General features: G+C 39.2%; 1 protein-coding gene across 1 annotated transcript in view; it reads left to right on the forward strand.

Moving 5' to 3' along the window:
- The window catches only part of LOC126298235 (uncharacterized), a 512920-nt gene that overhangs the window by 228862 nt on the left and 271854 nt on the right, over positions 1-12204 (forward strand). Inside the window, exon 4 of the mRNA XM_049989541.1 lies at positions 6796-7000. Coding sequence (XP_049845498.1) covers positions 6796-7000 — 205 coding nt within the window. The remainder of the gene's footprint in view (positions 1-6795; positions 7001-12204) is intronic.

Here is a 12204-nt window from a genome sequence, read left to right on the forward strand (position 1 = left end):
ATATTGGCAAGGAAGAAACGGTAAATTTTTTATAAAACGACGAAAAAATTAGGCAAAGAGAAAAAATGTTACAATTTATATCCAATGACTAAAAGTATTTCTTGCTTAGCATCTAAGTAAATTTTCTTTTTTCTTTTTTTTTTTTTACAATACGACGAAAATTTTCTTGCATGGCATATATGCAAGAGAAAAATGTTAAAATTTTATACAAAATGGCAGAAATGTTGCTTGCCTAGTATGTATGTAATAAGAAAACATCAAAGGAAATATAACAAGTTTCTTACATAAGTAGATAAAAAGGTCTACATGGTTTAAGTGCAGCAGGCTCAGGGACTTCATATCCACTGACAACCACACTAATAATCCAACATCAATTAATTTACAGTGTAAGCAGACTCGGGAACTTCGTATCCACTGACAACCACACCTGAAGTCAAATTTTCCTCTCATGAACAGTTTGACAACGTGGGCAGACTCATGGACCTTGTGTCCACTGACAACCATACCTAATGTCCATTCTCCCAGGATGACACAGTTTGACAATGTTGGCAGACTCAGGGACCTCGTGTCCACTGGAAACCACACGTCACTGCGTTATTGCATAAGTACCCTCCTCAAACCTATGTAGTCCAAGTCGAGGTCGAGTATTTCTGTATACTGGAAACGTCATATTTAATAGAAAATAGATTCTCTCTTTAAAAATACGGTATCTCTAACCTAATTACAGAAATTAAGCAAGGAATGATATTATATCATATAAACAGGCATGTGAGCTCTGAGCTCATTTAAATGTTTTCTTCAACTCTATTGCCACAACAGTTACAGATTTGTGGCATATATCTCAAGTCATGGATAATGTGAGGCTCACCACATGGTGGCAAAGTCAGTTTTCTTTAAATTTCTCGCCACAGGAATCACAGATTTGTGGCATGTATTTTTCAATTCAGTCATAATATGAGGCTCACCACACGGTGGCAAGCTAATTTTATTACGATTAGTTTCGCCAATAACAGTGGCAATGCTTTGATTGTGACCACTATCCATTACAAATGTGGCACCACACAAAAAATATTATCTTAAATTCAAGGCATAAATCCTATGCCATCGAGCTCTAATTACCTACTATTTTTACATTACTACTGATGCTGAAAATGAATGTTACAATATTTGTTACAATAATTGTTATGTACATTTTTGGTTATAAAATATTTAAATAATCCTACAAATAGAAAAGTAATTCCATAATGATGCTATTATATATAATAAAAGTTACAGAATCATTTAGAAAAAGTCCAGCCAAGGGCTTGCCAAATTAATTCATGAATATGTACAAAATTTAGTGAATAATTACATGACTTTGCGTCAGAATTTTTACACTCTAATTACTAAGTTATACCAAATTTATAATTATCAGTCTGTAATGACTGTCAATATTTCTGATGTCAAGCGTCAATGTCTGTGGTATAGCGTCTCAATCGTTTTTATATGGAGTCCTCATTGTCTCTGTTTGGAGGCCTCCCTTGTCTTTGTATGAATCTGTGTGGCCATACCTTGAATGGTCACAAAGAACAAGAAAAAGAAACAACCTACAAAGCACATAATAAACAAATTGATTATTCACAAAGTACGACACACAAAACCCCTCCATCTGTCCTGTAGAAACTGAAAGAAATGGTTTATGTATCAAGGTGACAAGAGAAAAATCGTCACCTTCCAATTACCTCGTGCTGGAATCGGCACTGCATCACTAAATGACAATCATGAAATAGAAAAACACAAGATAAATATTAAATTGACTTACTTTACACTACTATTTACACACTCATAAAATATGGCAGAGACTCTCGCCTCCTGGCGTAAGAGTCATTTCACTCTGGAAAGAGAAAAGAAATCGTTTAAAGCACGACATAACTATCTAGGTCATATCTCAGTGGGTTTTTTTTTCCACGGCCGACTGTTTCTGGAACGTCTTTCTTCTCGCGACCCTTAAGGGTAAGCGTGCTACGCTCTGATCTGAAAATATTGTCTACTACACAAAATTACGTCACGTTAAGTGCTTTCGTTTCTGCAAAGGAGAAAACTTCCGTTGCGATCATGTTTCCTGTAAGAAATGCAATAAGTCAACCTTAACAACAATAAGAAGAGAAACAACAATATCATTCTTACCATTCCACAATTTCACAGAGCAAAAAATATTCTTGCTACTCATTCATCACATAATTTAACGCTTTGCTGTGTATTTGTATCAGAACCCCTTTCGTGACTCATAGCTATGTCTTAACTCTACTGTGACTTAGATTTTAAGTAAGTGTGTGCTCTACCTTAACATTACTGTGACTTAAATTTTACGCAAATATGTATAAGCTATATCTTCTTTCATAGAATACCGTTGTGGGTTTCTTCGTTTAAAAGTGTATCTTTCTTACCTTCTCTTGTTCTATAAATGTCTGCAAAGTGCTTCCTCATTGTGTCACACTGTTCATGAGTGGTCCATAAATCCTAATACGCATTACCTGGCAAACTAATAAACACGGAAAATCCGCATAAATCATCACTCTTCAAACTACCTTATAAATTATAACAAGTGTCAGATTGAAGGTTTCCGAATTATACTGTTGCCCATCAAATATACCTTCTCAATTCAGAGTCACTTATACACTATATTTTACCTGAAAATGTCAACAGTTTCTGTTATTTCATGTTATTTCTCCCTAAAAAACGTTCATAGTTATTTCTTGCATTCTCCTTCAAATAAGTCACGAAAATTTCATTGTTTCAGTGAAAAATCGCTAGATGTCAACAGCTGTTATAATCCTCTCGTCAGAAATGTCCCTTTGCAAAGTTCTCAGTCTTTCAAACAATGAAAATTATTCATAATCATTCATTCTTGGTCTTTCATACAGAACAGATTGATCGTAAAAGGTTAACAGATAAATAGGTTAGTCAAAGATTATGAAACAGTACTGAAATTTAAAATCGGAAGAATATACTGTAACGGCTCAAGCACCTACGCTCGCCAAACATATATTTACTAAAGATCAGTAAATCCCCTAGGGCCTTATTCTTTGACAATTATAATGTGTGATAAGTGATGAAGACCTCGCGATTTATGTGTTCGTATTGTCTCAAGTTCCACAGCGTTTGTGTGTGCTACGCGTCGTATACGGATGGTCCTTCATACACAAAGAAAAACTTCCTACTCGAATATTTTCCCTTATCAGATAGTTGAAGTGATCTAAGCAATACTTTTTGACCTACCTGTAAATTCTTGACGTTGACTCGTGAATTATGCAGCTTCTTTCTTCTGTCTGCAGCTTTCTTGATGTTCTGTATTTCATAGTTGTCAAATTCTAATTCTTGCAAAAGAGCTTGGAATGCCTCCAAATCATCTTTGCCCCTAACTGCTAAAATTATGTGACGTAATCTGATCGGCAGTTTTGTCAAACAGATACGAATTAATTCCCACTGACTGTACGGATTCGTTAAATATCTGTTCGTACGCATCATGTTTTCAAAATATTGCACTGGAGTTGAAAATTTCGGCTGCACATAACTTTGCATCATAATGACGTATGTTTTACACGATCTTGTGTAGCCTCTGACCAGTAAGCAGATAAGAATGCGTGATAAAAATCGCTATATGTGTGACATGACTTAGTATTGAGGGCATTCTTATTGCAGGCTCTCCTTCAAGATAAATGCAAATGAATTTCAGTTTGTGGCCAATTGGCCATGTTGGTGGTAAAGAATAGTCAAATTGTTGTAACCACTCTCGAGGGTGGATTTCGTGACTAGCATTCCGAAAAATTTTAAATTTCCTAACTGTGAGAAAATGCTTATAGTCCAACTCGTCATTTTTCTTAGCGGATGAGTTTTCTTTTACAGCATAACACACGTTTCCGTCATTACGTCCCACAAACGTGTCATATTCACGAGAAAAGTGGTAAGCATTTCCATAATTAACGCGCTCATTGTCGTTACCAATTTGGTAATTAGCGGATCTACCAGTGTCATTGCTGCGATCGATCTTTTCTTCGATGTTGACAAGCTGTTCCTGTATATTTTTCACGTCACTTTTGTTTTGCTGATTAATTGTCATCTGCCCTTGTTTAAAACGTTGCAGAGACTGAAATTCTTCGGTAGCCGCGATCGGTACCGGCTGAGTGTCATCTGACCTCGTTATCTAACCCGCCACTCACTTCCGTCACTTTCATGGATAATTCATCTATCTGTTTAGTTACGGTCGTTAATTGAGTTTCTATCTTTCAAACTTCATTGGTGGTCTGTAATTGCAACGACTCGACATTTTTCGCTAATTCCCCTACTTGCAGTTTTGTTGTGACGTCTGTCGTTTCACTTCAACAATATCAACATTTTGTACGTGATCAATTCTGGATACAAGCTCATTAATATTTGATTTGAATTCTTCACTTACCTGACTTTTCAACTGACTGGTCATTTCTTCAAATTTACGATTTAAATTGTCATTCACTTCACCCCGAAACAATGTGAGATTCTCGTTAATTTCGTTCTGAAGCGATTTGAAACTCTTTTCATCATTGTTGTTAAATTCAGTGAGTTTACTTCCTGTCTGTCATTAAATTCAGTGACTTTACTCAGTAATAACTGTAAAACATCATTACTGAGGGCAGGGAGTACAACGTTACTCATCTCTGTTAAAGCAGAAGCAGTACCTGCATTTCCACTAACAGAAGAAAAGGCAAAATTACTCCGCTCTATCGGAGTGGCAACGAGATCTGAATTTCCACCGAAAGCGGGGAAAACAAAATTACTTTGCACTTTTGAGGCGGAAGCAACGCTGGAATTTCTCATAATGAGTTCGGTTTGCGTCACTGTATTGTGATGTCCAAAGTTTCGTGTAGCACACAGTTGTTCATCACGCATTGTTGGCAAATGATTGCCTACATTCCGATTATCATCAGTATTGTTCGAAAATTCCCGGATCTCAATATTCTCAAAAGAATTTTCTACTGTCTGTTCCAAATTTTCGGAAACTGCGTTTGAAACCGCTTGTACATTCATGTTTGGAACCGTATCTACGTTCGCGTTTGCAGTAGCATCTGTATTCTTTTCCATTTTCTTTTGTGCTCGCTTTATCATTGTCGCAATACGAACGGAAACATGTCACTAAAATACACCGCTATCCTAAAAATACCACTGTTCAATTAAATATTACACAATGCACCAACAAATTCAAAGACAAGACTGCTGAAATAAAATTTTGTGTTAATTCAAAGCAGTGCGCAAGCGATCAAAATGCTGTGCTTACACTAATGATTACTGTTGCGTAAGCTTGCAGTTGGCAGTAGAAAGACGAAGCATATCTAACTACCACACATCAAAAAAAAAAAAAAAAAAAAAAAAAGTGTCCTGGCAGGCATGTTGACAGGTTAAAGTCGTGAGCACTATCTTCTTATCTCGTGTTTTCTACTGAAAATCTCGTGCTTGTACTCTTGTTAAGTTTACTATTACAGAGATTGCCTAAACTTTATTTTCTTTAATTGGTCCTGTGCGCAACAAAGAACTTACTTGGTCTTTCTGCTACCACTGCCTTATCTGTTGCATTCCATTATTTAACAAAAACATAAAAAACCTATTATTCATGCTGAGTGCAATGAATGTTCTGTACGGCGGCTCCTGCTGTTGCTGCGGCTGCTGCTGCCACTACAACTACATATAATTCAAGAGAAAGGGTTTGGTTAAATTTAAACTTGATTAGTGTTAACCCAAACAAGTAATTCCGTTTTTCAAAAACTGTATCTTAAAAGCGATTCTTTCTCATTCAATTAACAAAACGCTAGAAGCTCTTTGAACAATCCCTTCGTATGTAAATCTTTCCCCAGAGGCATTAAAGCAATATTACAATTTAATCAAACTCTTGAGACAGACTGAAATACTTCTCAATTAAATACATAGTGAAACAATTACCTGACAATTACAAAAGAAATCAGTGACAAAAATCAATACTTAATCTATTCGCCTAACAATGGTTTCCCTTAAGAATTCAACTCCTATCATTATCAAAATTACCGTCTGCTGCTACGCACATACACAAACCCTTTTCTTTAAATTAATAAGCGTGCTGTAATTATAAAAAATATCAACTCAATACCAAATCCTGCTGGCGGACACGGCAGTACGGCAGCTCGGCGACGACCCCTCGCCCAACACACGTGCCCACCGCAGCAGGTGGGCTCATACACTGCCTTCCAAGCTGCCACTAATTAATCCGTGCCCTGCGAAGCACGACAACAATATCTTAGATTCCAGGGCTTGTGTATGCGCGCTGTAGCCAATCTTTAAATCCTAAGAGAGTATTGCCAACTCTCAAACTGACACTAATTGTTTCTTGCAGGTCGCTTGAATTTGCACACGCAATGGCCTGATTGTCTGACTTCAGTGTTAATTAATTCGGAAAGGGCGCAACGTATCGGATTTTTTCTGAACAATTATTTCTGAGCATAGCCTCCCTGCAACTCCCTTACAAGCTTTTCATATTATTCCTGACCTCTCTGTATAAAGTACATTCATTCCTCATGACGTAAAGTGATTGGGTAACAAAGGATGCAAATAATGTAACATAGAAATTTTTAACCTATTTTAGATGAGAAGATATGTAGTTTGGAGAATTGCGATGCAGTTCTAAACAAGTCTACACGTTACACATTATTTTATCACGAACGTGGTCCGAGGAATACGAAAATAACTAACCAACGAACAAATTCTTCAAGGCTTCTCAAGGAAATTTTTGAAATGTATTTGTTGTTTTCGTAGGAATATGTGGACGAAGCTGATACCTATGGGATCAGAAGACCAGTACAACGCAATGCTTGGAATTGAGAGTGCCACTCCTTTGGACGCCGGTTGGTACACGTGCCAAGTCGTCGACTTGGAGGTGCAACAGTGCAAGTCTGTATACGTCGAGGTGCTGTCTCAGCCACAAGTCAAGATCTCCCCTATGAGCGTAACGGTGGAACGGGTGAGTGTTATCCCTGGTTGGGAATTCATAAATTTCTTCCTGTTGCTGTTTGTTCTTTTCAATATGCAGTCTGTTTTAAAGTCTTTGCATCGTACGCCTAAGAGTGATAGAGCACGCCTTGAGGAACAACTTTTGTTACAGACTAAATGTTCGCACCGAGAGAGGGGGCGCAGTGGTTAGCATATTGGACTCCCATTCGGGAGGACTACTGTTCAAATCCGCGTCCGGCCATCCTGATTTAGGTTTACCGTGATTTCCCTAAATCGCTTCAGGAAAACGCCAGGATGGTTCCTTCGAAAGGGCACTGCCAGTTTCCTTCCCCATCCTTCCCCAATGCGAGCTTGTGCTCTGTCTCTAATGACCTCGTTGTCGATAGGACGTTAAACACTACTCTCATCCAACCCCTCACCCCCCCCCCCCCCTCACCCTCCGTTAAATCTTCGCTGACGGTTCAGAGCGACTCTAAACGTCTTTTTACTGACTACCCCGACCCTGGGACAACGAGATTCACCTTACTGGCGGGGTCTACTAACCAGATGTGACGCATCTGCGTAATACTTACACAGTAAATTTCTAGAGTGATTTTCAACAAAAGAAAAAACTTAAGCGAAGAAAGATATTTTAGAAGCGTATCAGGAAGTTCCATTTTACTTGGTTTACGCCCTTTCACGCGGAGCAGACGACTGGATTATTGGCATACACACGCAACAGACTGTCTACACCCTGCCGTCTCTCAGGGACATACTCAACAATAAGAGGGCTAGCGACGCCAGGAAGCGTAAGCGAGCGTTTTGTCTCTAACAGTGACGTCATGTCACCACTAGACGTTTGATGCAAAGACTTTGAGATACCTCGTGCACAAAAACAGTTAGAATGTTATTTTCTTATGTTTCAAAAATGTGTACGTGCCTTAAAGGCATATATAATCGATGAAATTTAAGATACTTTTCAATTATGGCATTTTCGTGTAGACGATTTTCAAAGGTGCTGCCGTAACTGAATAAATATCGACATTATTTTAGCACTTATTTCCACTGCACTGAAAGACACACTGCAATTAGACAAGACAGAGAAGAATTTCTGTTAAAAGAAATCAAATACCAACGAAAATTAATATTTTCGAGACATTTGTTTCTGACGGCCGCGGTGGCCGTGCGGTTCTGGCGCTGCAGTCCGGAACCGCGGGACTGCTACGGTCGCAGGTTCGAATCCTGCCTCGGGCATGGATGTTTGTGATGTCCTTAGGTTAGTTAGGTTTAAGTAGTTCTAAGTTCTAGGGGACTTATGACATAGGATGTTGAGTCCCATAGTGCTCAGAGCCATTTGAACCATTTGATATTTGTTTTGGGATTGTTTCTCTACGCATTTTCAGTTTCATTGAAGGTTTCGAATCTCTCGATGATCTGTTAGCTCCAAAAGCATAACTGCCGGATACGTGTAAGGTTGACATGAAATATGTTAAAGCATTTGATAGCTTGCGTCGCTCTTTTCGTAGTCCAAAAACTGATTCCACCATCCCTTACTGAATGCGCACACCAAGGCGTTGCTTTTTACTCCCCCTTCGCTTTCTTCTGTAGACCACAGCAACTGCTACCTTAACCCACACAGCAAACCGCGACGATGTTCCAAACGCGTTTCTTTGATGGACCTCGAAATGTTATGTGTAATTATCCTCCTCACCAGATATATACTATACCTATATACCTACAGCTATAACGTCCTCCTTACAGTTAGTGTATTACAAGGTTGTCCAGAAAGAAAATTCCGATTGGTTGCGAAATGAACACCATAGTGAAAATGAGAAAATTTTTGTTTGCGATAGTTAACTATCTGACACTACGACTTATCTTAGAAAATAGATTAAGCAAAGGCAAACCTACGTTTCTAGCATTTGTATACTTAGAGAAAGCTTTTGACAATGTTGACTGGAATACACTCTTTCAAATTCTGAAGGTGGCAGGGGTAAAATACAGGGAGCGAAAGGCTATTTACAATTTGTACAGAAACCAGATGCCAGTTATAAGAGACGACGAACATGAAAGGAAAGCAGTAGTTGGGAAGGGAGTGAGACAGGGTTGTAGCCTCTCCCCGATCTTATTCAATCTGTATATTGATCAAGCAGTAAAGGAAACAAAAGACAATTCGGAGTAGGTATTAAAATCCACGGAGAAGAAATAAAAACTCTGAGGTTCGCCGATGACATTGCAATTCCACCAGACACAGCAAAGGACCTGAAAGAGCAATTGAACTGAATGGACAGTGTGTTGAAATGAGGATATAAGATGAACATCAACAAAAGCAAAACGAGGATAATGGAATGTAGACGAATTAAATCGGGTGATGCCGAGGGAATTAGATTAGGAAATGAGACACTTAGGGTAGTAGATGAGTTTTGCTATTTGGGGGCAACATAACTGATGATCGTCGAAGTAGAGAGGATATAAAACGTAGGCTGTCAATGGCAAGGAAAGCGTTTCTGAAGAAGAGAAATTTAACATTGAGTATCGATTTAAGTGTCAGGAAGTCGTTTCTGAAAGTATTTGTATGAAGTGTAGCCATGTATGGAAGTGAAACATGGACGATAAATAGTTTAGACAAGAAGAGAATAGAAGCTATCAAAATGTGGTGCTACAGAAGAATGCTGAAGAATATATGGGTAGGTCACAAACTAATGAGGAGCTACTGAACAGAATTGGCCAGAAGAGAAATTTGTAGCACAACTTGACTAGAAGAAGGGATAGGTTGGGAGGACATGTTCTGAGGCATCAAGGGATCACCAATATAGTATTGGAGGGCATCGTGGACGGTAAAAATCGTTGAGGGAGACAAAGAGATGAATACACTAAGCACATTCAGAAGGATGTAGGTAGCAGTAGGTACTGGGAGATGAAGAAACTTGTACAGGATAGAGTAGCATGGAGAGCTGCATCAAACCAGTCTCAGGACTGAAGACCACAACAACAACAGTTAACTACACCTTCCAGATACTTCTCTACGTAGTAACTATTCCGTCTTACACATTTGTCGTGCCGTTGTACCAATTTTCCAGTACCCTAATCATAGAAAACAGCTGCGTATCCTTTCCGCCAATTCTTTACGCAGGTCTGCAGCTCGTTGTCAGTGCCAGAATGTTGTCTTCATAGCCAGCGGCTCATGTGAACAAAGATGGAAGTCAGAGAGAGAGCAATGTTCGGGCTGTATTGCGGGCGATCAAACACTTCCGATTGAAAAGCTGCAGGAGCATTGTCCCTGCAGTGTGCGACCAAGGATTACAATGAAGAAGGGAATGCATGACAGTTACGTTATGTGTGGTTGCATGAAATCAGGAGAAATCTCTTCAGAAGCACCCATACCTGGCAGATGGCACTCTTTTGTGAGCATCTTCACGTTCTCACTGCGCCCTCAGTGCTGCAAAGCGCGACGTCACACGATCGACGGGAATACTAGTGACACTGCCCAACATACCTGTGCAGAGCTTCGTCGGATTATTCCTTTACTTTACATTTTGCGAGTGATCAGAATTTACTTTCTGGAGACCCCTCATACTTCTCATTGCATTACTCTATACACTAATGTGAAACGTTCTTAATTACTGCATCCTCTTACCAAACTGAACACTACACAATGTTCTTGGCACTTACCTTTACAAAATGTATAAAACTATTGTTCGTTTGGTCGTAGTCAAGCATTTGTTTCCCCTCGGATAGGGAAAAGTCATTTCTGCGCTGTTATATAGACACACAGTTTTTTCTGCAATCATCATTTTTCCAGTAAAGCTCTTTACATTCTCATAATTATAAGAAACCTTTAGCAGGTCTAGATTGTTTTATTATTTTACATGTTTAGATGTTTAAATGTTTTATTAGTCTGAACCACAGAATTTATAAATCACTGCTGGACATCACTGAAACGGTGAAACCATGAAGAAGACGTGTAACAGTCCTCAAATTGGCATGGAGTGTACTGATCCTTAGATAGCCAAATGTTTAACAGTTCAGCACTGCTGCAAAGAGTAGGTAGTAATAATGCCATCTACGAGAGCGTAACACCTCCGAAGTTGGTGCAACTTTATTATTTATGTTCTTTCAGTTCTTTTACTATGTTGCTATGTGAAAGAACTGGAAACGAGGTGTAGCAAAGCTAATGCAGTGAGCGCTCAGCTTCGATCTACTCTCTTCTGCAAGAAGGAAGTCAGTACCAAGACTAAGTTATCTGTGCACCGTTCAATCTTTCGACCAACTTTGTTGTATGGGAGCGAAACTGGGTGGATTCAGGTTACCTTATCAACAAGGTTGAGGTTACGGATATGAAAGTAGCTAGGATGATTGCAGGTACTAGTAGATGGGAACAATGGCAGGAGGGTGTCCACAATGAGGAAATCAAAGAAAAACTGGGAAAGGCTTAGATGGTGGGGTCATGTTACACGCATGGGAGAAGCAAGGTTACCCAAGAGACTCATGGGTTCAGCAGTAGAGGGTAGGAGGAGTCGGGGCAGACCAAGGAGGAGGTACCTGGATTCGGTTAAGAATGATTTTGAAGTAATAGGTTTAACATCAGAAGAGGCACCAATGTTAGCACTGAATAGGAGATCGTGGAGGAATTTTATAAGGGGGCTATGCTCCAGACTGAACGCTGAAAGGCATAATCAGTCTTAAATGATGATGATGATGATGATATTATTTATGTCTACATATTTATTTGTCAACATAGTGACCCTGGTGATGAACAAACACCTCCCAGCGAGACACCAGTTTGTACGTACCGTCACTTTAGATTGTTTGACTTTGTTGATGGAGCCACAATCTCACCTCAGATTGCACCACTTCATCACTATCACATTGAATCCCCGAAGGTGTTCTTGAAGTTTTGGAAACAGATGGAAATCGAAAGGGCCAAGTACGGGATGTATGTAGGTGATCGATGACAGTGAACACAAGGCGTCGGAATGTTACAAATGTCGCGGCGGCCGTGTGTGGTCTGCCATTGTTATGCTGAACAAGCCAGCGCTCCACCTTTTTTCTGCTGTTATAAAATCGATAACAGCATTCTGTTTCTCACGCACCGACATAGTTACATTACACACTGCTATGTTATACCTTGCAATTCGAAGCTGTCTGCAGCAGAGGGCCGAAAATATGTAGACATTAAAAATAACAGGGTAGAAGGTTAATAACGTTTGTTTTATTTAAAAAAGCTTTAAGAAT

The sequence above is a fragment of the Schistocerca gregaria genome, chromosome X, assembly GCF_023897955.1.
Source record: "Schistocerca gregaria isolate iqSchGreg1 chromosome X, iqSchGreg1.2, whole genome shotgun sequence".
Taxonomy (NCBI): domain Eukaryota; kingdom Metazoa; phylum Arthropoda; class Insecta; order Orthoptera; family Acrididae; genus Schistocerca; species Schistocerca gregaria.